This window comes from Mus musculus, chromosome 3 (genome assembly GCF_000001635.26).
Source record: "Mus musculus strain C57BL/6J chromosome 3, GRCm38.p6 C57BL/6J".
Classification (NCBI taxonomy): domain Eukaryota; kingdom Metazoa; phylum Chordata; class Mammalia; order Rodentia; family Muridae; genus Mus; species Mus musculus.
Genome location: NC_000069.6, coordinates 19,643,226 through 19,669,573, shown reverse-complemented (window position 1 = coordinate 19,669,573; position 26,348 = coordinate 19,643,226). Strand labels below are relative to the sequence as shown.

Here is a 26,348-nt window from a genome sequence, read left to right as displayed (position 1 = left end):
TTGAGAATAAGTGGGGGTTGATTGGCCCTAAGTGTCACTCCCTTACTCAAAGCCAAAGAACATCATAGAAGTAGAGGAGAGGAGCGGGGGAGGGGGGACAGAATATGAGTCAGAGACTGGAGGAATGCTATAAAATGGTGTCTCATAGACATGACATGGCTGTGGCACTCCTGAACTCATGGAAGCATAGTTACTTGTCAAGACCTAAACAAGACTGAGCTGCTAACATTGCTTATGGGGAAGAGGTTTTCTGAGTCTTTACCCTGGCTTAGGAGTGTTGTGTGAAATATTAAAAATGGCACCACCCCACACTAGTGCCGGCTACTCTCTGGCCCCGGTGGTCTCGCTGCCTCTATGGCTAGCCCCAGGCAGCGGTCTTCTCAGCTCCAGTTCGCCTGACTCAGAGGCGCTTGCACCTTTCTAGTCATCTACCCCCTGATGCTAGCTGTCACAAATCCCTGTAACCCAATAAATCAAAACTCTAGAAACTTATAATTATCAGTCAGTTTTATATATCTATAACTTCTCAATTCACAAGATGACCACACAATAAATTCAAAGCCAATTGATAATGATACAAGCTTCCCACCTAGATTATACCTTATCCCAATTATTCTATCCTTTTATGATATTTGTAGCTACCTGTGGCTATATGAAGCCACATGGATAAGGTTCATCCTCTTCTCTTATCTCCTCCTCCTCCTCTCTCCCTGCCCCTGTCTCTGAAACTCTTAGATCTGCCTTCCTTTTCCCTGTCCAATCATAGGCTTCTTGTATTAATATTTAAATTAATTGGGGGAAAATTCTGCTACATAGGAGCTATTGGCAGTTAATGGCTGCTGGGAAAGAGGGTAGATTCTTTTCAGAATTATTACCACTGCTAAGTTGTCCATGCTGCAGTAAATAGCCCCACACATGAGTTCATGCAAACAACCTACGGGAATACAATAATATAAAAACAGAAAGTAGGAGAAAGCTTTGGGAAGAAGAAAATATTCATGGAGAGATATTGGGAGGAAGATATGATCAAAGTATATTATACCCATGAAACTGTTAAAAAAATTTTTTTAAAAATTGGTTGTTTTTTGTTTTTTTTGGCTTGTTGTTGTTGCTGTTGCTGCTGCTGTTGCTTTGCTGTTGCTGTTGCTGTTGTTGTTGTTTGAGACAAGGTTTCTTTATGTAGTCCTGGCTTTCTGGGACTCACTATTTAGACCAGGGTAGCTTCAAACTCACAGAGATCCATCTGCCTCTGGAATGCTATGTTTAAAAGCATGCACCACCAAATTCAGCCCAAATAATGAAAAATTTAAAACTTACATAAACTGTTTGTGAACTGAACAAAGGCCATTGATTAGATCGGCCATATCTAATACCTAACAGAAAAGGGGCATGTTCTCCTCTTGCCTATTTGGCCTTTAACATAATTCTCTGCAGACTGTGACAAAATACAAAACCAAAAACCTTCCCCTGGAGTGTGAAAATTCGGCCTTCACCCCTGAAACTCTAATTGGAACTCTGAAGCTTTGATAAAATATGATTTTTAAGTAATCCAATGTGGTTCACACAGGAAACGCTTTAGAATGGCAAGTTTCACTTATTCGTTTTGCTCCCTCTGTGGCGGACTTGGTGTCCCTCGATCTTGGGGACAGGGCCACAAGAATTCTATCAACAAACAAAAAACACCCTGACTGTCAGTTTTCTTAGGTCAGTTAAGGAACAGGCATGCACTACCTACTAAAATAGTCAATCATGCTGAATCAAATCCTTCCTGTGTCTCTGTAAATATGATCCTGCACCCCTCTCAGTGGTCGCCGTGTAGTATCCTGCACCCCTCTCAGTGGTCGCCGTGTAGTATCCTGCACCCCTCTCAGTGGTCGCCGTGTAGTATCCTGCACCCCTCTCAGTGGTCACCGTGTAGTATCCTGCGCCCCTCTCAGTGGTCGCCGTGTAGTATCCTGCGCCCCTCTCAGTGGTCACCCTGTAGTATCCTGCACCCCTCTCAGTGGTCACCCTGTAGTATCCTGCACCCCTCTCAGTGGTCACCGTGTAGTATCCTGCGCCCCTCTCAGTGGTCACCCTGTAGTATCCTGCGCCCCTCTCAGTGGTCGCCGTGTAGTATCCTGCACCCCTCTCAGTGGTCACCGTGAAGTATCCTGCACCCCTCTCAGTGGTCACCCTGTAGTATCCTGCGCCCCTCTCAGTGGTCGCCGTGTAGTATCCTGCACCCCTCTCAGTGGTCACCCTGTAGTATCCTGCGCCCCTCTCAGTGGTCACCCTGTAGTATCCTGCACCCCTCTCAGTGGTCACCCTGTAGTATCCTGCGCCCCTCTCAGTGGTCACCCTGTAGTAAGTATCCTGCGCCCCTCTCAGTGGTCACCCTGTAGTATCCTGCACCCCTCTCAGTGGTCACCCTGTAGTATCCTGCGCCCCTCTCAGTGGTCACCCTGTAGTATCCTGCACCCCTCTCAGTGGTCACCCTGTAGTATCCTGCACCCCTCTCAGTGGTCACCGTGTAGTATCCTGCGCCCCTCTCAGTGGTCACCGTGTAGTATCCTGCGCCCCTCTCAGTGGTCACCCTGTAGTATCCTGCGCCCCTCTCAGTGGTCACCCTGTAGTATCCTGCGCCCCTCTCAGTGGTCACCCTGTAGTATCCTGCACCCCTCTCAGTGGTCACCGTGTAGTATCCTGCGCCCCTCTCAGTGGTCACCGTGTAGTATCCTGCACCCCTCTCAGTGGTCACCGTGTAGTATCCTGCGCCCCTCTCAGTGGTCACCGTGTAGTATCCTGCACCCCTCTCAGTGGTCACCGTGTAGTATCCTGCACCCCTCTCAGTGGTCACCCTGTAGTATCCTGCACCCCTCTCAGTGGTCACCGTGTAGTATCCTGCACCCCTCTCAGTGGTCACCGTGTAGTATCCTGCGCCCCTCTCAGTGGTCACTGTGTAGTAACCTGTACCCCACCCCATGCTCACTGTGCAGTAACATGAAAAATAGAATGGGAAAAATGTGGCCTTTTATGGGAAAATGCAGATTTTCTGTATCTATGTGTCTGTAGACAGGAAACTTTGAAGGATGGTTATTGCCTGAAACAAAAACAAAAACAAAACCAAAAACATGAGCACAATCATATTTCCCTCTTCTCCACAAAACCTTATTCTCTTCCAGAATTCCCCCTTGCTTTTTACCATACTTCTTTATTGTAGAACTTTATCACAGATTAAGGCCAATTTCCCATTCTTCCTCCCCTATTCTCTAGATAGTAATTTAAGTAAGATACATAGTTAATGAACTTGTAAGTTTATTTTTTCATATAGTTTCCATTTTCATCTTTTTAATGTCTCTGGTTTCTATGTTGTATGTGTGTACATGAACGTGTGTGTGTGTGTGTGTGTGTGTGTGTGTGTGTGAAAGAGAAAGTATGTCTCTCTCTCCCTTTCTCTCTCTCTCTCTCTGTGTGTGTGTGTGTGTGTACATGCACCTTGCCCCTGCATGTGTGTGCTTAGCTAGTGAATTAAGATCTCATACATTGGTTGCAGGACATGATCAATGTGGAACCGAACTGGAAGCCGCTCCCTGTTGGAGGAGAAAAGCCATCAGCAGTCTTACCCATTAGTGAACCATACATGCTCCTCAAAACACCAAAGTTATGGGAACCACTTAACCTCACGACAATTGTTTAAAAGATGCTGTGTATGTGGTTGACAGGTCAGATTGGATAATTGATACTGTCTCTCTGAATCTACAGTTCCAAGACCCTGTAACTCAGAAATGTGGAGATATTTTTGATGTTCTTTAGGCTACAACATTCCTCTCTCCATTCCCAGCCAGTTTTAGAGTGTCACCAACAGAAGCAAGACATAAACATGAGACCCAGTTTAGGCATGTGCCATAGGCATGGCAGAGACATTCTAAAGCGATTATGACTGCTGCTTTCACCATGTAAGGAGTCCAGCTCTGTGTCTAAAATAGCCTGAAGATAGAGCCTGAGCCTGGCCACTTGTCACTGAGCAACTGCCATCCCACCACCCATTTATGTCTCCACCACATTCCTCCAGCATCCATCTGGACACACTTGTGCAGAAATGCAGCTGCAAGTGAGATACTGCACTTCAAAAGCCCCATTCCATCCCCACCAAAGAAGAACCAGACATCAAGTTACTAGTCCTGGACAAAGAACCATCTTAAGTGAAATGAAGATAGCAAGCCCAAGCATTCGTTTGCAAGGCTGCAGGTAGTAACACTTAGAGAAGTTCCATGAACACAGAGCAGAATGTTTCCAATAAAGGAACACACTGAAATTGTAGGTACAAGCTGAGCTTCAGGCCCTGCCCTCTCAGCCTGCTCTCTTGCTCATCAGTGTAACTCTGTATTGGCCAGTGTCTGAGATCTCCCAACTGGTGCTCACTCTGTTGAATTGCACTATTCTTTTATGTGAGGAGGATAGTTATGTGACATACGGCATTTATATAATGCTTGCTGATTATATCATTGGCATCATGGCTTTTCTGGGCTTGTCCAGACCATGTAAGATCTAGGTGAACCCTGTGAAGCCCAAGGGCAGGAGAACACAGACTCAGGAAAACGGTGTGGCTTGATGAGCAGAAGTTTAGCTCACTGCATTCTGCAAATAGCGTGAGTCCAGGAAAGGCTCTTCTCCCTTGCTACCAGTATTTAGAGTTCTCACAAGAATAGAGCAAATGCCAACTTCCCATTCATTTGCAATTTTCTTCCTGGTGTGAGCTGTTCAGCTTTGCCATTTTGACTAAGCAGGACCCTGATAATCTTACATCATTTACAATAGGCTCCAGTAAGTCAGCTTATCATTCAGACAAGTGTGCATAGTCCATGATGATTCATGGTGGCACCATATACTGCTAATCTCCCTGAATGTGCCCTTTACCACAATTTTATCATCACAACAGTATGAAGCAGTGTTATTACACCACTGTAAAGCAGGGAAGTTGAAGAACAAATAATGTAAGTTGTTCCATCTCCCACTACCCTATGGGGGTTATAGGAGTGAAAGGTAGATGCTTGCCTGGTCTCAATCCTTTTGAAACAGAGCATAGGAATCACAGTTAATGACCCCTACATCATCTCCACATGAAACACATGCATAGCCACACATCTGCTCATTTACAACTAGTTGTTACGAGCTATTAAAAATTTCAGACTCACTCGGCAATAGTGGGAAACACAGAAATATATAAGTAAGGCATTGAGAATTGCCAGGCATGATGGCTTGTCTCTATTCCCAGTATTCAGAAAGCTGAGAAAGGACATGAGTTCAAGGCCAACCTGGGATATAGCTGATAAACTGCCACAAATAAACAACAAACAAAACCTCCAAGCCCAGTCCTGCTATTAAAAGTCCTGGCCCTTTAGTATTTTCCTCCTGACTATTCTTCCCATGAAAGTACTGGTATAAGACATGAATGTAGACATTCAAAATAGTCATGTTTAGACCAGTATATCCTACACAATATGCATGACCCTATACTGACGATGTTTTTTTTTTTTATCTTATTTTCTTAAGAAGTCCAACAACTGAAATAAACACATGAACAGGGAGAGAGTTTACTTTTCTTCAAAGCACTGGAGACTGGGCTAGTTGACTTTGTGTACCAGAAAATTGTTCTTTATCTTCAGCCAGCTTTTATTTTTAATTTATTTTTATACAGGCTACTCTAGAACTTCTAATCCTCCTGACACACCTTCCTGAGTAGCTGAGATTAGAAGTGTGTGTCACCAAACCTGGTATGAAAGTGAGAAGTTTAAAGACCACCAACATCTTAATGAATTGGAAGTAGTGGTAATATACCTTTGTTAGAAATCTGTAGCTGTTGGATAGTCATTACCAGTAAGAAAGGGTGATAATTCTGACCTTGGCTGCTCTTCATATTGTCCCTAACTAAACACCTTCTGCTGATTTAGCTTTAATCCTGTACTTTCTTGGCTTGCTCTCAAGTGTAGCTAGAGACAGCTGCTTCCTTCTAAGACCCTGGCTGGCCTCTGTGAAAGCGCCTGTTGCCCTTCCTAACACAGCCAGAATCAACTTGTTTCCCTCACTCAAGACTTCAGTGGACCACAGGACTTTCCACACATCTTTTGATGTCTTTATCCCAGACAGGAAGCCAGACTCTCCATTGAGAGTCTCAGGAGGTGGCTAGAGATTGCCTCGCTCAACACAAGTAACAGGCTATTTATAACACACAAGACTCAACCTAGCACACAGTGGACTGCTGATTCATGGCCAGTGACTGACTGATCTTCATTGTAAATAAGAGGAAACAGTTTATATTGTTCATTTCTGAATCTCTTCGGCTCTTTGCCAAAGAAAATATTTCTTCAGAAAGTAAATCTCCAAGTACCCAAGATATTTTTAGCAATATGAGTGTAGAGAAGAAAGGAAATTTATTTTGGTGATGTGTAAATCTAAGATGGGATAATTACAACTAATTGAAGCCCTGAAGCCATCCTCTAGAAAATGGCCTTAGACTTATGATAGATTTTGCCTTGATAATAGAAAAGTAGTAAGACCTCACACTTCATGCCAGATATTGTGCTGAGCATCTTCATTGAGCCTGTAATCTCTACAGAATAAGTGTGATTGCCCCCTTTTCACAGAAAAGGAAACCAAGTCACTGGACACGCTGATAGTAATATGTGTGGATCTTATAAACAGAATTCTAGATTCAAAACACAAAGAAACTATCATGCAATAGCATTTGTAAAATTAAAAGGCATACATAGTATGATGGATTGAACGAGAATGGTCCCCATAGGCTCATATACTTGAATGCTTGGTCCCTACTTGGTGGAACTTTCTCTGGAAGGATTAGGAGGCCTGGCCTTATTGGAGGAGGAGTGTCATAGGGGTCAGCTGTGAAGTTTCAAAAGCCAGGACCAGGCTCAGTCTCTCTCAATTACTGCTACAGTGCCATCCCTGCCTGTTGCCATGCTCCTCACGATCATTGTGATGGACTGAACCTCTAAAACTCTAAGCAAACCCTCAGTTAAATGCTTACTTTTATAAGTTGCCTTGGTCATGATGTCTTTTCCTCGCAACAGAAAAGTAACTAAGACGCACATATATAAAACAATCTGTATTTTATAAGAACACACACACACACACACACACACACACACACACACAAAGAACTGTTATCTTTGGGAAATAGGGACAAAAAGAAATAAGAGGTAATAAGAGAGGCCTGAACACAACAATGAGGAGGGTGTCCCAAAAGCTGAGTGGTTAGTACCTCAGCCTCTTAGCCTCTATTGGGGAGATTTTTCTCCTCCTCAGGGTCCTTATGATGACTGCCAGGAGAGCACAGGTATGTAGCTCACACCTGAAACACCAATCAGCATATCTGAAGACTGTTTAGGTTTTCAGCAAGAAATCTTGTTAAATAATAGCAACAGTACTCATTTCCATTGCTGGCTACTGACTTGTCTTGTTGGTAATCTTTCAAAAGGAGTTCACTGAGGAAGAGCCACACACAAGAACTGTCTGAGCAACTGTGGTAAAAATCTACCTCATCAAGCTGTGTGGTAAGTTCTCTAAAGCACCAGGAAGTGTTTCAGAGATTATTATCGCGTTGGGAGGGGCTTTCCAGTGTGTCACTGAGACACTCACTATCCCCTCGGAGTATCCGGGTTGATTTCGATTCCCTTTGAGCCAGCTGACTTACCTCAATAGTTTTACAGGTGTCCTCCAGCTGGCTGATCACACCCTGGACTCTATCGTTGCTTCCCACAAGTACAGCAATACCATCACTGAGCTCTGACTAATGAAGAGAAAAGAAGACTCAAGAGATTAGGGTTTTCCTAATCATAGATGACAATGGCCTGCTCACACCATTGTCCTCAAAGGGGTGTTATTCCTAAGGAGTAAACAAGCTCCAAGCTCACGGATTTCTCCTAAGACATATTCTTACCATGGATGAAGAAGAGGAAGCTGCTCATGAGCTGCATCTCCAGTTTAGGCTGGAGGGATTGCTGAGTGCTACCAGCCTCAGGTCCCAGAAAGGAAGTCTGAGGATGAAGGTGGCCAAGGAAAGCCAGAATTTTCTGTCATTATTAATTAAGGTGCTAATTGAGGACCTGTAAGAGGTATGTGTGGGATATTACTCTTTATCCAAAACCCAGAAAATATAATTAATCCCATCTAAGGACTGAGGCTGGAGCCAGTCATGAGAAATCTGTGAGCTTCTTGATATTGCAAGAAAACTTTGATATATGCTTGGATTTGTGTTGGATGAGGCTCCATAATTTTAACATTATTGATGGAGAACTAGATTCTGTTAAAAACACAAAGAAAACCTAATTATAAGCTATCTATAATAGTATATTGAAGTTGGAGGCTTCTAAACATTGCGTAAGTGGAACAATGAGATAGACACAAATATGTGACATTTGGAACTCAAAATGAATTGTTTGTCTAGTGCAGTTCAGTACTAGTTTTACTTGAGCAATAAATGCAGTAAGTATTCACCTATCCGGTGTATGTATATTTCAATCCTACTATGCTAATGCAGTGTAGATACATGCAAATGCTCACTAGACTGTCGCACAAACTTAAAACTGTAACATATGGCTGGCTTTAGCAGAGACAATGCAACTCTAAAATCCCTGTGTTCTTTTGACCCCAAAAGTATTTTTCTGTTCCTATTTACCATCCTCCTAAACAGGACTTGGAGCCACAAGAAGTGCAGAATGGGGACTAGGGAAATCTGGCTCTCCTCTCCCTTTGACCTAAACTTCTCCAGATTTTTGAGAAAGACATACCAATATAAACCTGAATTTTCCCACATTTGAAAGGAGATGTTTAATAAATCTGGGTGTAAGGCATTTGAAACCTACAGTCTTCTCTACATGTAGAAGGTAGCTTGGAAGCCTATTATTAAACAAGAAGCTACTCTGACCACAGAAGAAAAGGCTGGAAGTCCAACTTCCTGCCCCTCTGCCAATCCCATGGATTTCCAGACCTGTGATGACTGTAGTCAAAAGCAGATACCATACAATTCTACCATGCTGGGCCTTGGGGCTAAGGGGTCAGGGTAAAGAAAATAAAAAGTAAGTTGAAAATAAATAACACCAACGAATACAAATCATGGTTACTGGTTCTAACAGGTGTCACAGAGTTTGACTTCCAAAATGATATCAACTCTGGTCTCTCATATAAAATTGAAATCAATGATTCTAAGTGGAAGAAACTGAGGCATGATGGGCCTACTGACACATGCACACCTTAACCTGCATAGAAGCATAAATTTTAGGCAGCTGCTACATGGTGCAGAGCTGATGAGATACTATAAAGACTGTATTGAGTTAGAGTGAGGAGACCCAGATCTAGTTCCAGGGGTGAAGGACATGTACTACATTCAAAGAATGCTTTGAAGGCCAGCAAGAGGCACAGATTTAAAGTTGTTTTGTAGATGTGTGTCATGATTATGAGTCTCATAGGCAAGAAATTGTTGAGAAAAGGCTTTGAAGAAGGCAAGAGAACATTTATTGATAAACAATAAAAAGGGAGAGTGAAGAGCATCTCACTCTTATCTGCAGTTTGAACTCTGAGTCATCTTTATCAGCTGGCATTTGATCAGCCCCCTAACACTACATATCTTTAGCCACCTCCAAATGTCACAGAGAGTGACCCAGCCCTTCTGCTCTTTTCTCTCATTTTTCTCTGCACACCTCTCTGGGCAACTCCATAACCTTGAAGAGTATGGAATTTGAGACAAACTATGAGACTACTTCCTGTGAGGCCTTCCACTTTCTGTGGGGCCTTCCATTTCCTGTGAGGCCTTCCATTTCTTGTGGGGCCTTCCCCTTCCCGTGAGGCCTTCCACTTCTTGTGGGGCCTTCCATGAGGCCTTCCATTTCCTGGGGGACTTCCACTTCCTGTGGGGCCTTCCCCTTTCTGTGGGGCCTTCCACTTCCTGTGAGACCTTCCCCTTCCTGTGAGGCCTTCCACTTTCTGTGGGGTCTTCCATCTCCTGTGAGGCCTTCCACTTCCTGTGAGGCATTCCACTTCCTGTGGGGCCTTCCATGAGGCCTTCCATTTCCTGTGGGGATTTCCACTTCCTGTGGGGCCTTCCCCTTCCTGTGGGGCCTTCCCCTTCCTGTGAGACCATCCCCTTCCTCTGAGGCCTTCCCCTTCCTGTGAGGCCTTCCACTTCCTGTGGGGCCTTCCATGAGGCTGCTCCCCTCTTTGGTCACATGGAGCTAACTCACTAGTGCTTAAAGTGGGCTGAAGAAAGGAATTGAACTCCCTACCTTCTGCCTCTGGAACACATGAGTCAGGGGAGCCACCTGGCAGTCCTTATGGGCGCCAAAAACCTTGCACAAGGAACAGGTGGGCACTTCACAGTTCAGACAATAGATGTTGATGCGTTCCTCTTCATGCTCTTCACACATGGGCTGGTCCAATTTTTTTTCTGGCCTGGGAGGAGATAAGACGATAAATAGCTATCAACCTCCACCAGGGCAAAGCAGAGGGGTGACAAACTTTGTAAACCCTATTGGTCCCTAACCTCCCAACCGTATCCTGAAGACTCCCAGAGCCCTTCTATTTGTCCGGTGAGAAGTGCTGACAAATCTCCATCTGCTTGAGCACTTGGGAACAAAGACACTGATGTATGACATTCTTCAATTAGCATTTATCTAATTTGATAGTGTGTTCGCATCAGTTCAAAATTATAAAACTGCCCTGTGGAATTCCTAAAAGTTCAACACTAGTCTCTGGCCAGCCATTTGGAACTCACTCCAGCTCTGTGCCCACAGATGAGCTTACAGGTTCCTCACGCGATCTTCCTATGGGTGAAGAAGAGGAAACCACTGATAAAATGCATCTCCATTTTATGTTAGTGGAATCGCTTGGTGCTGCTCCTCCAGCCTATAGCCCCGGAAACCTTTCCGACCTACAAGTCTGAGAATTGAGGGGCCAAGAAGAAACAAAACTAGATAGGTGTGGGTGCAGCCTCCTTACATAAAACCCAGAATATCTGATGGATCCCATATAAAGACAGCCAGGCCAGAGGGCTTTAATGGGTAAGGAGGACACTTGCTACCAAGCCTGATGGTCTGAGTTCACTCCCAGGACCTACATGGTAGAAGGAGAGAACTGAGTGCTGTAAGTTGTCCTCTATGAATAACTATTACACACACAAACACACACACACACACACACACACACACACACACACACACTACAAATGAGTACATGTAAACATTTTAAAGTTACGGCTCAGATTGTTAGAAATTGAAAATAAACCCAAATTCAAACGTTTCCTCATATTCCCAAATATAGCTATTTTGAAGCATCTCACTACAACCACTACATTTTCCCCATTGCCATTGAACTACGTTTCTTAAAAAGCACAGGATTATATGGATAGGAAATCAATTTATCAATTAATGGACAGGATTGCTAAAATCTGGAATAGAACACCGAACTGAGAGTTACTTGTAGGGAGAATTCAAAGTATTAACACATGAAGGTTTTGTTTCAAGTATGTGTGTGGATTGTACATGTACACTGTATAATGTAAATGTATCTATGTGAAACCAATATATATATATATCATTCAGATGTGTAAAGATAGATTGTGAGTCTGCGCAGGTCAGCTCACAAACTGAGAACAGTGAGTGAGTGGACTGCAAAAGTGACACAGCTTCTGGGACTGGCAGAAGCGATACAGCTTCTGGGACAGATGCTGTTTCAGCTCCAGATATCCCGGTACCTTCCCCGCCAGAGGAGAGGTGGCCACCTGGGAGGGCTCTGACCTCCAGAGCAGGTGAGGGAGCCATCTTGTGTCCCAGGTCCCTCTGAGACTAGTCTGTGCAGGTGAGCGCTCAGACTGCAGAGGAAACACATCTTATGTGAAAGGCTCTGTTTCAGGCCTTCATCTTCAGCCAGTAGGCTGGTCTGAATGCCAGACCTCTGTGCACCTTCCCCGCAAGAGGAGAGCTTGCCTACAGAGAGTACTCTGACCAGTGAGACTCAGGAGAGAGCTGGACTCCCAGGACTACTGACAGAGGCTAACAGAATCACAGGAGGAACAAGCTCCAGCCAGAGACACCTATAACTAAAGCCAGATATTATCAGATGGAGAAAGGCAAACATAAGAATCTTACTAACAGAAACCAAGACCTCTCACCATCATCAGAACCCAGCACTCCCACCTCAGCCAGTCCTGGATACCCCAACACACCTGAAAAGCAAGATTCAGATTTAAAATCATCTCATGATGCTGGTAGAGGACTTTAAGAAGGGCATTAATAACTCACTTAAAGAAATACAGGAGAGGGGAGTGGGTAGGGGGAGCATGTGGGGGACTTTTGGGATAGCATTGGAAATGTAAATGAAATAAATACCCAATTAAAAAAATTGAGAAAAAAAAAGAAAGAAATACAGGAGAACACTGCTAAACAGATAGAAGTCCTTAAAGAGGAAACACAAAAATCCCTTAAAGAATTAAGGGAAAATACAACCAAACAGGCAATGGAATTGAACAAAACCATCCAAGACCTAAAAATGGAAGTAGAAACAATAAAGAAAACCCAAAGTGAGGCAACTCTGGAGATAGAAACCCTAGGAAAGAAGTCAGGAAACATAGATGCGCGCATCAGCAACAGAATACAAGAGATGGAAGAGAGAATCTCAGGTGCAGAAAATTCCATAGGGAACATGGACACAACAATCAAAGAAAATGCAAAAAGATCCTAACTCAAATCATCCAGGAAATCCAGGACACAATGAGAAGAACAAACCTACTGATAACAGGAGTAGATGAGAATGAAGATTTTCAACTTAAAGGACCAGCAAATATCTTCAACAAAATTATAGAAGAAAACTTCCCAAACCTAAAGAAAGAGATGCCCATGAACATACAAGAAGCCTAGAGAACTCCAGATAGACTGAACCAGAAAAGAAATTCCTCCCGACACATAATAATCAGAACAACAAATGCACTAAATAAAGAATATTAAAAGCAGTAAGGGAAAAAGGTCAAGTAACATATAAAGGTAGGCCTATTAGAATTACACCAGGCTTCTCACCAGAGACTATGAAAGGCAGAAGATCCTGCACAGACATTATACAGACCCTAAGGGAACACAAATGCCAACCCAGGCTACTATACCCAGCAAAACTCTCAATTACCATAGATGGAGAAACCAAAGTATTCCATGACAAACACAAATTAACAGAATATCTTTCCACAAATCCAGCCCTTCAAACGATAATAAAGGGAAAACACCAACACAAGGATGAAAACTTACCATAGAAAGAGCAAGAAAGTAAACCTTCAATAAACCTAAAAGAAGAGAGCCCCAAGCACAGAATCCCAGCTTTAACGAAAAAATAACAGGAAGCAACAATTCCTTTTCTTTAATTTCTCTTAACATCAATGGACTCAATTCCCCAATAAAAAGACATAGACTAATAGACTGGCTACACAAACAGGACCCAACATTTTGTTGTATACAGGAAACCCACCTCAGGGAAAAAAGACAGACACTACCTCAGAGTGAAAGACTGGAAAACAATTTTCCAAGCAAATGGTCCCAAGAAACAAGCTGGAGTAGCCATTCTAATATCGAATAAAATTGACTTCCAACTCAAAGTTATCAAAAAAAGACAAGGAGGGGCACTTCATACCCACCAAAAGTAAAATCTACCAAAATGAACTCTCAATTCTAAATATCTATGCTACAAATACAAGGGCACCCACATTCATTAAAGAAACTTATATAAAGCCTAAGCACACATTGTACCTCACACAATAAGAGTGGGAGACTTATGGATCACAGGGCTCCCAATGGAGGAGCTAGAGAAAGTACCCAAGGAGCTAAAGGGATCTGCAACCCTATAGGTGGAACAACATTATGAACTAACCAGTACCCCAGAGATCTTGACTCTAGCTGCATATGTATCAAAAGATGGCCTAGTCGGACATCACTGGAAAGAGAGGCCCATTGGACACATAAACTTCATATGTGTACAGGGGAACGCCAGGGCCAAAAAAAAAAAAAATGGGATTGGGTGGGTAGGGAAGTGGCGGGGAGAGTATGAGGGACATTTGGGATACCATTGGAAGTATAATTGAGAAAAATACGTAATAAAAAATATTAAAAATTAAAAAAAAGAGTGGGAGACTTCAACACCCTACTCTCACCAATGGACAGATCCTGGAAACAGAAATTAAACAGAGACACATGGACACTAACAGAAGTTAGGAAACAAATGGATTTAATAGATAAATACAGAACATTTTATCCTAAAACAAAAGGATATACCTTCTTCTCAGCACCTCATGGCACCTCCTCCAAAATTGACCATATAACTGATCACAAAACAGGCCTCCACAGATACAAAATTATTGAAATTATCCCATGCATCTTATCTGGTCACCACGGGACTAAGGCTGATCTTCAATAACAACATAAATAATAGAAAGCCAACATTCAGGTGGAAACTGAACAACACTTTACTCAATGATTCCTTGGACAAGGATGAACTAAAGAAAGAAATTAAAGACTTTTTAGAGTTTAATGAAAATGAAGCCATAATATGCCCAAACTTATGGAATACAATGAAGGCAGTCCTAAGAGGAAAACTCATAGCCCTGAGTGCCTCCAAAAAGAAACTAGAGAGAGCATACACTAGCAGCCTGACAGCACCCCTAGAAGCTCTAGAACTAAAGGAAGAAAATTCACCCAAGGGGAGTAGACGGCAGGAAATAATCAAACTCTGGGCTAAAATCAACCAAGTGGAAACAAAAAGAACTATTCAAAGAATCAACCAAACCAGGAGCTGGTTCTTTGAGAAAATCAACAAGATAGATAAACCCTTAGCCAGACTCACTAGAGGGCATAAGGAAAGTATCCTAATTAACAAAATCAAAAATGAAAAAGGAGACATAACAACAGAACCTGAGGAAATCCAAAACATCATCAGATCCTACTACAAAAGGCCATACTTAACAAAACTAGAAAACCTGGATGAAATGGACAACTTCCTAGACAGATACCAGGTACCACAGTTAAATCATGATCATATTATCGATCTAAACTGTCCCATTTCCCCTAAAGAAATAGAAGCAGTCATCAATAGTCTCCTAACCAAAAAAAGCCCAGAACCACATGGGTTTAGTGCAGAGTTCTATCAGACCTTCAAAGAAGACCTAATTCCAACTCTCCTCAAACTATTCCACAAAATAGAAACAGACAAACCAATTTCCCTTATGAATATAGATGAAAAAATACTCAATAAAATCCTTGCAAACCAAATCCAAGAACACATCAAACCATCATCCACCATGACCAAGTAGGCTTCATCCCAGGGATGTAAGGATGGTTTAATATACGGAAATCCATCAACGTAAGCCACTATATAAACAAACTCAAAGACAAAAACCACATGATCATCTTATTAGATGCTGAGAAAGCATATGACAAAATCTAATACCCCTTCATGATAAAACTCTTGGAACGATCAAGAATTCAAGGCCTATATCTAAACATAATAAAAGCAATGTACAGCAAACCAGTGGCCAACATCAAACTAAATGGAGAGAAACTAGAAGCAATCCCACTAAAATCAGGGACTAGACAAGCCTGCCTACTTTCTTCCTAACTATTGAATATAGTACTTGAAGTCCTAGCCAGAGCAATTCAACAACAAAAGGAGATCAAGGGAATTCAAATTGGAAAGGAAGAAGTCAAAATATCATTATTTGTAGATTATATGATAGTATATATATAAGTGACCCTAAAAATTCCACCAGAAAACTCTTAAACCTAAGAAATAGCTTCAGTGCCATAGCTGGATATAAAATTAACTCAAACAAGTCAATGGCCTTTCTCTACCCAAAGGATAAACAGGCTGAGAAAGAAATTAGGGAAACAACACCCTTCTCAATAGTCACAAATAATATAAAATACCTTGGTGTGACTCTAACTAAGGAAGTGAAAGATCTGTATGATAAGAACTTCAAGTCTCTGAAGAAAGAAATCAAAGAAGATCTCAGAAGATGGAAAGACCTCCCATGCTCATGGATTGGCAGAATTAATATAGTCAAAATGGTTATCCTGCCGAAAGCAATCTACAGATGCAATGCAGTCCCCATCAAAATTCCAACTCAATGCTTCAATGAGCAGGAAAGGGCAATTTGCAAATTCATCTGGAATAACAAAAAAACCTAGGATAGCAAAAACTATTTTCAACAATAAAAGAACCTCTGGTGGAATCACCATGCCTGATCTAAAGCTTTACTACAGAGCAATTGTGATAAAAACTGCATGGTACTGGTATAGAGACAGACAGGTAGATCAATGGAATAGAATTGAAGACCCAGAAATGAATCCACACACCTATGATCACTTGATCTTTGCCAAGGGAGCTAAAACCATCCAGTGGGAAAAAGACAGCATTTTCAACAAATGGTGCTGGCACAACTGGCGGTTATCATGTAGAAGAATGCGAATTGATCCATTCCTATCTCCTTGTACTAAGGTCAAATCTAAGTGGATCAAGGAACTCCACATAAAACCAGAGACAGTGAAACTTATAGAGGAGAAAATGGGGAAAAGCCTCAAAGATATGGGCACAGGGGAAAAAATTCCTAAACAGAACAGCAATGGCTTATGCTGTAAGATCAAGAATTGACAAATGGGACCTCATAAAATTGCAAAGCTTCTGTAAGGCAAAAGACACTGTCAATAAGACCAAAAGACCACCAACAGATTGAGAAAGGATTTTTACCAATCTTAAATCTGATAGGGGACTAATATCCCATATATACAAAGAGCTTAAGAAGCTGGACTCCGGAAATTCAAATAACCCCATTAAAAATGGTGTACAGATCTAAACAAAGAATTCTCAACTGAGGAATACCGAATGGCTGAGAAGCACCTGAAAAAATGTTCAACATCCTTAATCATCAGGGAAATGCAAATTAAAACAACCCTGAGATTCCATCTCACACCAGTCAGAATGGCTAAGATAAAAAACTCAGGTGACAGCACATGCTGGTGAGGATGTGGAGAAAGAGGAACACTCCTCCATTGCTGGTGGGATTGCAAGCTGGTACAACCACTCTGGAAGTCAGTCTGGTGGTTCCTCAGAAAATTGGACATAGTACTACCGGAAGATCCAGCAATACCTCTCTTGAGTATATACCCAGAAGATGCTCCAACTGGTAAAACGGACACATGCTCCACTATGTTCATTGCAGCCTTATTTATAACATCCAGAAGTTGGGAAGAACCCAGATGTCCCTCAACAGAGGAATGGATACAAAAACGGTGTTACATTTACACAATGGAGTACTATTCAGCTATTAAAAACAATGAATTAATGAAATTCTTGGGCAAATGGATGTATTTGGAGGATATCATCCTGAGTGAGGTAACCCAATCACAAAAGAAGTCACTTGATATGCACTCACTGATTAGCCCCAAAACTTAGAATACCCAAGATACAATTTGCAAAACAGAAGAAAATCAAGAAGAAGGAAGACCAACATGTGCATACTTCATTCCTCCTTAGAATAGGGAACAAAATACCCATGAAAGGAGTTACAGAGACAAAGTTTGGAGGTATGACGAAAGGATGGAATATCCAGAGACTACCCCATTAGGGGATCCATCCCATAATCAGCCACCAAATGCAGACACTATTGCATATGCCAGCAAGATTTCGCTGAAAGGACCCTGATATAGCTGTCTCTTGTGAAGCTATGGCAGTGCCTGGTAAATACAGAAGTGGATGGTCACAGTCATCTATTAGATGGAACACAGGGCCCCCAATGGAGGAGCTAGAGAAAGTACCCAAGGAGCTGAAGGGGTCTGCAACCCTATAGGTGGAACAAAAATATGAACTAACCAGTACCCCCGGAGCTCATGTCTCTAGCTGCATATGTAGCAGAAGATGGCCTAGTCGGCCATCACTGGGAAGAGAGGCCGCTTGGTCTTGCAAACTTTATATGCCCCAGTACAGGGGAACACCAGGACCAAGAAGTGAGAGTGGGTGGGTATCGGAGCAGGGCGGTGTGTGTGTGTGTGTGTGTGTGTGTGTGTGTGTGTGTGTGTCTTGGGGGGCGGGTTACAACGAACTTTCCGGATAGCATTTGAAATGTAAATAAAGAAAATAGCTAATAAAAAAAGAAAAAAAAAAAGAAAGAAAAGATAGGTTGCAATGTAAAACATTCTGTCCACTATGGGTCATAAATCCAAGTGTTTGAACACCATAGTATTGGTGTGTGGGATTATGTAGCTGCAGTTCCAAACCCCGAAGGCAGAGGACAGACAATATATCTCTACTGTACTAGGCAGTATTTAACATTGGCCCCAATAAATGCTGGGAAATATCTATTATTTCATCTTATAGAAGAATCTTACAGTTCTAAGGAAGCTACATGAGGTTCTAGGCCCAAGATGTTGCAAGAGGAATTTTTGTCTGCTCCCATAGCTGTATATGTTAATGAAATCTATGGCCTCCAGATTCACCCACGAATCTGGGACTCAAGCAAGGAAGCACGGCTATGAATGGGAAGATTGTTCCCCTTCCCAGGTCTGCCCCAGAATTCAAGGCTTTGCTTTTCTTTTCTCTTTTTTCTGAATATCCTGTGCCTGGAGCAGAGCCTCAGAGAGAGGAGCCCTGCTGAAATATTGAGAGGAGACCAGAATTGATTGAGACTTTGTGGTCATCTGGAGAGTAGGATTCACAAGCGGGCCTGGTCAAAGCCTTCTATGTGTACATTATGTTAACTTGGGCTTTGCTGAAGTCTGGAGCATATTTGCCAGCATATCACAGCACAGGCATGCCAACGCCCTTTATCTTCCCTGGGCAGGCCCACATGAGCGCATATTGCTAATGCCCTTGCGCTCTTATGATATCAGCAGATATGAACTTACGGAGTGGGACTGCAGAAAGCACACACACACACACTGAACATATGGAAACAGCCATGGTGATATATTTTATTTTTGTTCATGATTCACTTTACTCTTTTTTTCATAATACATTGAGAATTGCTTCCTTTATTTCATTGGTTTGGTTTGGTTTGGCTTTTTGTTTTTGCTTTGCTTAGGGGCAACATGGCTCTAAAGTCACCAATCTCTTCTAAATAAATACATATGAAAAATCCTGCATACAGCTTACACCAAATAACAGATCTGAAACAAGTCTGGCGTAGAGAACTGAGGGTGTAAGCGCTGTCTGTTAGAGTGGCTGGGCCCACAGCCGTGGCTCCAGGCTCAGGGATGAATGTTGGAAGTGCCTCTCGATGTTCAATACTGTGGAGACCTATAGGTTGTTCGCTGTGGTCTCCAGGTCTCTGGGGTTAGCAGAGCCTTTACTGAAGAGTGAGCAGGAAGTCCTGGTGAGAAAGTTCAGTTCATGCTGCTGTAGTTAGAGTGAGCTGAAAGTTTGATTCCAGCTCAATTTCTGCATGTGTTGATGTGTGGCCTTAAACGCAGGATTAAACCTTTGACATCAGTTTCTCTCATCTAGAAAAAAGACTAAGGGTCTTCTAACTAAATGTGGCAGAATGAGCAGCGGCAGTTGTTTGTGTTTCCTGTGGAAGTCTCCCTAAAAAGACCAAGGAAATAAAACTACATAAAGCAATAAACACAAAGGGCAAGATGACAGGAATAGATGTCTACCAAATGCCAACAACTGGAAACAGCTAGACAATTTCTGCTGGTTGCCCACTATACAGATGCCTACAAGAAGCTGGGAGTCCTAGGAAATTTCAAGAACTGCAGCCAGAATCTTCAGCAGAACTTATGGGATATCGTGAAGGTGCAAGTGTAAGGGCAGGACATTTAATGAGGAGGAAGATAAGGAGATTGCATATGGAGATTGCATATGGAAATGTGCTCCATAAAAGCAACACTGTAAGCCAAGAGAGGAAGACATGGGTTGAAGTGGGAGTAAATAAGAGCAATTCCCAAGCAGAGAGTAGGGCCCAGCACTGAAAAGGCTCAAACTGCAGAAGAAAGCTGATAGTCTGTGCGCAACACGAAAAACAAAAACCAGGGAATAGGAACATCACAGTAAGATACACATGGGGTGGGAGAGTTGTCCCAGTGGTTAAAAGCACATATTGCTCTTGCAGAGGACCAGAGTTTGGTTCCCAGCACCCATGTGGTAAGCTCATGACCATGCATAACTCCAGTTCTAGAGGACCTGACACTCTCTTTTGGCCTTTACGGGCATTAGGCACGTACATAGCACACATACATGCATCCAGGCAAAACATTCATACATATAAAATAAAATAAAATAAAATAAAATAAAATAAAATAAGTCTAAAATTTTTTTGTTTTGTTACAAAAGGACAAACCAGTAACACAGTTATCATTGGTGATGTACAGCAGGATGTCGCTTGGAAAATTGAGTTCTAGCATTTGGGAAATGAGAGTTGAGAGCGTGAGAGACCCCACACATATGTAACAGATATGCAGCTTGGTCTTCCCGTGGGTCCAGAACAACTGGAGCGGGGGCTATCCTAAAAGCTGTTGCCTATATGTGGAGTCTGTTCTTCTAGCTGGACTGTCTTGTCTGCCTCAGAGGGGGAGGTTGCATTGAACCTCACAGAGACTGCTCAGAGAGAAGGGGAGGGAAGGATGGGGGAAGGATTGTGGGAGGGGATGACTGGGCGGGGGGCAGTGAGTGAGATGTAAAGTGAATAAGCAAAAATATAAATAAATAAAATTTTTGAGGAGTGTGAGAGATAAAGATTGGAACAACCCTTCTCACTAAAGGCCTTGTAGTCTTGTTTAAGACTCATTTAAAATTAAAATATTTATAAATTTCATTCCCACTGAAGCATTTAAAAGGGCTGGGGAAATGTCTGAGTCAGTAAAGTACTTGCCATGCAAGCGTTAGGACCTGAAATTGATTCTAAGCAACCTTTAAAAAGGACAGGAAACAGTATAGTGGTGTGTGCCTATGGTCCTAATTCTGGCGAGGCTCAGGCGCACTAGCTAGGTGTGCTCCTGTTTCAGTGACAGACTCTGTCTTAAAAGATAAAGTGGGGAGTAACAGAGCAAGACATCTGATCCACCTCTGGCCTCTACACACATGTGTCTAAAGACCTGCCTGTACATGAACATGCAGACGTGCATCACACACACACACACACACACACACACACACACACACACACACACCACAATTTGGTAGGTTGATAATAGAACCCACCTCAAAAGTTTTTGGGAAAATCAAAGAATCCCACCTGAATCCGAGGTAAAGCTTCTGAAAAGAGTGTAACGCACAACACAGAGCCCTTTTGTTAATTACATTAACAAATTAATCACTATGTTCAATAATAATATAAACCAAATTAACTGTGGATAGTGCATCATCATACAAAATGCTAGATAAGGCCAGCATTTTCAAGAGTCCAGCTGTTCTGTATGAGGCCAGAATTGAAAGATACTTCAAAAACCCATTGTGGCAGTATTTCCCCTTTCTGTTGACAGTACTAAAGTCTATACCTGGGGTTAGTTTATTCTGTGCACCCAGAGTTATTCTAAGGTCATCTAATATATCTCAAGGCTTGGAGTTCAGGTCTGTTATGACTTCCCAATTTCAGGAACATCTAATTTTATGTGACTAAGCACAATTTAGCCAGCTCCAAAAGCAACTTGAGTTTAATAAACAATGTAAGAATTTTATAATCACAAAAATATCCCTGTTTCACTTGGTTTTTGCTTTAGTGGTAGGGATTTGACTCACTGGTTCTCTACAGTTTGGTCCCCAGCCCTTGAAGGGACATCAGGCTGACTCCATTGGTTAGGCAGTTTTACTAACACACGTTTTAACATTTTCTGTCCTCAAGATTTCATACCAAATACCAAATGCTATTATGTTCATATCTGAAGTTCCTACCAGGTGAGTAGAGAGACAGAAAAAGCATTATAATAAATAAAACACAGAACACTGTACTATGCTTGCCTGTGCTGCTTACAGAACTAACATTGTGGAGCCCCTGCTCTGTGGAAAAACACTGGATCTGATACTGAAACTGCTGTCACAGAAATGTCTTTTAATAACTGGTTGCTTACTAGTTGCCAGGATTATCTCTTAAGTAGACACCATCTTTCCTTTCACTTTTCTCCCTCCAAACCCTCCCATCTAGCCCTCTTGATCTTTCAAACTCATAGACTCTTTTAAAATTGTTATTGCATGCATATATCTATACATGTGTACATTACTAAATAAGATCTGCTCAGTCTATACAATTTTACTCTTATTATGTTTTCAGGTATGACCATTATGGTGTTGGATAACCCTGTGGGTGTGCTCTTCCCTGGGGAAGACATTCCCCACTCTCAGCACTTCTTAGCTGCCTGTGATTCTTTGCAAGTTGAAGTCTTTCCCCATCCACTTTTGCATGTCTACTGTTGTTTTCCTTGTTCACCTCATGTTTAAGCAGTCGTGCTGTAGGGGCAGTAACGGGTGTAGCTTCTAATACTAATAGGAAACATAGCCTCACAGCAAACTCCCTGATCTACTGGCTCTTAGAGTCTTTCCACCGCTTCTTCTGCAATGTTTCCTAAGCCTTTGGTGTGGGGATGGTTTATAGATGTATCCATTGGGATAACTCTGTTGAACACAACAAAATACAATGCAATCTGATCTGGAACATGGTAACACTTTCCTTCTCAAGAGATTAGGAAGCAAGAAAACAGGTGGCTGCGGTTCGTCATCTGCAGATCTTCCTCAGTTCCATCTATAGCCTGGTGCTATCTAATTTAGCTCTGAATCTTGAGCAGAAACAAATGGCCATAATAATCACAATAATTACACGTTATATTAATTGATTGACTTTCCTGCAAAGAGTGCAAGGCGTTTATAGTCCTGCAGATGTTTCATAAGCACAGGCCTCTTGTAATAAGGATCACAACGGGCCCATTTCTACACAATTTCCATATGGCTACCAAGGCTTTAGACTCAAATGACCTGTGCAGAATGGAGATCAGGGTCTTCACACCTTCATGCCTTTTAGGAATAAACTCTGTAGTTTTGTCTCTAGGAATGTAAAGCTTATGTGGTGTGATAAATAAGAAGCCCTTTTAAATGTCCTAGTGAATGGATTCAGGTGACATACCAGACAATCACCAAGTGCCTGCAAAGAGTATTGTATAGCAGGGAACCAGCCTGAAATGTGTCCCCCTTCCCATTTCTGTAAATGACACTCCTTCAGGCCAGCATTATATCTTGCCTTGAATGTTCCAATGAGCCAATATTATGACAAGTGATGAGGTCAGCGTGTTTTTAAAGTATAAGTGTTACTGTTGTTTAGACTGTTTTAAAGCAAGATAACTAGGAACTGGAATATTTTGGAAGATGATGTTTCTTAACTTATATGTGCTTGTGCTAGGATTTTTCTGTATCAAAGGATCTGGAGTTTACAAACTGGTCATGTGTCATCATGTCTATTGTTGTGTTTTATAAAAAAGAAGCCAGGGATATGTTTGGTGGAGGCACAGTATGGTATGGGGAAGGAGGGCCCATGCTGAGCCATCCCTTCCTCCTGAGATACCAGCCACATGAAGGAATGTAGTATAGAATAGTTTATTTAGGGCATGGGAAGGGGAGTTGAGGGAATAGGAGAGAGAGAGAGAGAGAGAGAGAGAGAGAGAGAGAGAGAGATGGCCAGTGAGCACCACATGGAGAGATGGGGGAGGGGAATGAGGAGAGACAGGACAGAGGGGGAAGAGGGGAAGAGAGCAAGAGAGCAAGAGCAAGAGAGGAAGAGGATGGGGAGGCAAGCAACCCCTTTTATAGTGAGTCTGGCATATTTGGCTGTTGCCAGGTTACTCTAGGGCAGAGCCTAGAAGAAATGCTAACGTCTATAGTGAATGTAATACAAGGCTGTGAGGTGGATCCCACCTCTATCAACATGACTCTCTTTGATGGCACAGAAGCATGCGCACTAGCTCCCTTCTTTCCTCCACACACAACTCTGTCTCATTGAAAAGAAGTGACGTGGAAAAAGCCTTTTAGTGAACAGTTAACACATGACTGGGAACAAACATGCAGTGTATCAGCCCACTAAGACGAAAACAAAACATCCAGTAAGTCTAGCTCTCAGAGCCGCTCTTACCTGGTGGATTCCTGCTTGTAGATATCAATAATGTTTTCCACGAGCAGGTTCCTCTGCAGTCCATAGACCCCATGTCTGTCTAACACCACCTCATGTCTGCAGGAGGGACAGCGGAAGCGGCCCCCTGATGCCACGGTGGTGCCTCCTCTTGTGGGTAAGTACGGGTTAGAGGCCTGTTCTTGCCAAGCAAGAAAAAAAAAAAAAAAAGGAACTGAGTAATCCCACAGACAGCTTTTTGGAGACTTATTTTCACTCTCTGACACTCCATACAATATGAACTCCTTAGGGCTTACTGTACCTGGTCCTGAACCACAAGGCCCTCCCTGGTCCATAGCCATCTCCAGTACATCCTGGCCAGCAAGAGCATTTTACCCCTGCCGTTCCCTAACCCAGAGTTCCAACCTGAAGTTCCAATGCTCAGACATGAGCGGTAACATTTTCAATTCTTAAACAGATTCAGTGGATCAGTTTTGTTTTACTACAAACAAATCTGCTTCTAAGAATTAAAAACACAGCAGGACTTGTGAGGAGCAGGTTGACAATCAAACCTGGGGAAACAATTCAAATACACGAACAGTCTCAGAAAACTCTCTAAGGGAACTGGGCTTTGATCTCAAAGACTGCAGGAGACAGGGACACTCTACAGCTTCCAGATTCCAAACAAACCTACCTGGAAGATGTCACTGGCACATTTCCTGCACAGGTTGTGCTGGCAAGGGAGAATGACCACAGGCTTCGTGAACATCTCTAGGCAGATGGGACAGATCAGTTGCTTTTCCAAGTTATCCATGGTCTGCTGCTCTTTGGAGAAAGACTTGTAATTCAGAGAAGTGCTCATTTCCTTGCCGTCCCTGTCCCTGAGTGTGCTGCCAAGGGAAAGGTGCTCCCGAACGGCTTCTGTAAGTGGTTCCTGGAAATAATTCCAAGGACTGTATGATCAAGTGTCCTTTATGTCTCTCTCTCTGTGGAGGACATTGTTCCAGGCCTGGCTCAGATGGGTGACGGAGCTGTTTTTAGCAACCCAAGGTCACATGACCCTGGACTGACTTGTCCATATAAGCCAGTGACAGGCAGATGGATTCTGACAGGTGACAGAGAACAGGAGTCAACATTCTTGCCCTGGGGAGTAAGAGAGTGGGTGGGAAGGGGATTACAAGTCCCATTTAGCAGGGGTTATGAAGGAGGGCAATCTGAAGCCCACAGTTGTTAACAACAAAAGCAAATGTGCATGCTTAGTATCTGAGCCATGCCCTCGTGAGCACTTGGGAAGAACTTAGTGACAGGCTTCTGTAGAATGCAGCGCTACAGTGTAACTGTATAAGAAGCATTGTTTCTTCAGACAGCAGGAAACAAGCCAGCCAAAGGAACATGGTAGCAACTTCTCAGGTGCAAGTAAGCAAAGCTTGTTCTGTAAAAACTCCATCCTGATCTGACCAGGGCAATAGTGTAAAAAGCCATCCATGATATTAAAAATTTCATGTTTGCCAATATTACAGTATAGGAAAATTCCAATTTAAGAATGCTTTCACCATAAAAGAGTGTACTTAGACACTTACACATGTATGTGTGTGTGTGTGTGTGCATGTTTACATGTGTGTGGGTGAACATGTTGTGCACATGCATGTGGGGGACATGTGGCTGCTATCAAGAATCTTCCTCCATCACTCTATATTATTCATGAAGTCAGGATATCTCAAGTGAAGCCAACATTAGCCAAGAGGACAAGTCTGGCTAGTGTCTTGCTTAGAGGATTCCTCTGGTTTCCCTGAAATTACAGGTGGGCAGCCACAACTGGCAGGCATTTACGTGAGTCCTGGGGATCTGAACTGGAGTCATCACACTTGTATATCAAGGGATTTATCCACAGAGCCATGTCCCCAGACCTCTTTTTTAAAAAAATTAAGAACCAAAATGTTGAGTATGTGGCTCTCCACACACAGCCCTCGTTCATCCTCTACCCACCCCACATACACCCTAAAACATAGAGACAATCTGTAAGAGTCTTTTTAAAATTAAGCTTGCTCTGTGACAGTAAGACTCAATGGGATAACAGTTGGCATGTGCATTACACACTATAATTGCACTTCTCCACCTGTTGGAGGAAGATACCAGTGCCTTTGATAGCTGCAGTGAATAAGGTGTCCTATATAACTTCCCAATCTGCTCCTAAATGTTTGGGCATTTTAGCCTTCATTCAAGGTCATGTTTTAAAATGATAATA

General features: G+C 42.6%; 1 protein-coding gene across 4 annotated transcripts in view; it reads right to left on the bottom strand.

Annotated features, from left to right (window-relative positions):
• The window catches only part of Trim55 (tripartite motif-containing 55), a 48,241-nt gene extending 23,011 nt beyond the window's left edge, over positions 1 to 25,230 (bottom strand). Inside the window, exons 1-4 of one of the 4 annotated variants that reach the window (XM_006535489.4) lie at positions 24,798 to 25,230; positions 24,128 to 24,300; positions 10,281 to 10,446; positions 7,694 to 7,789 (exon numbers count right to left, since the gene is read on the bottom strand). In XM_006535489.4, the coding sequence (XP_006535552.1) occupies positions 7,694 to 7,789; positions 10,281 to 10,446; positions 24,128 to 24,300; positions 24,798 to 24,965 (603 nt within the window). In that variant the 5' untranslated portion in view covers positions 24,966 to 25,230. The remainder of the gene's footprint in view (positions 1 to 7,693; positions 7,790 to 10,280; positions 10,447 to 24,127; positions 24,301 to 24,797) is intronic. The other 3 variants (XM_006535491.3, XM_006535490.3, NM_001081281.2) reach the window with 3 other exon arrangements.
• Between the last annotated feature and the right edge of the window lie 1,118 nt (positions 25,231 to 26,348).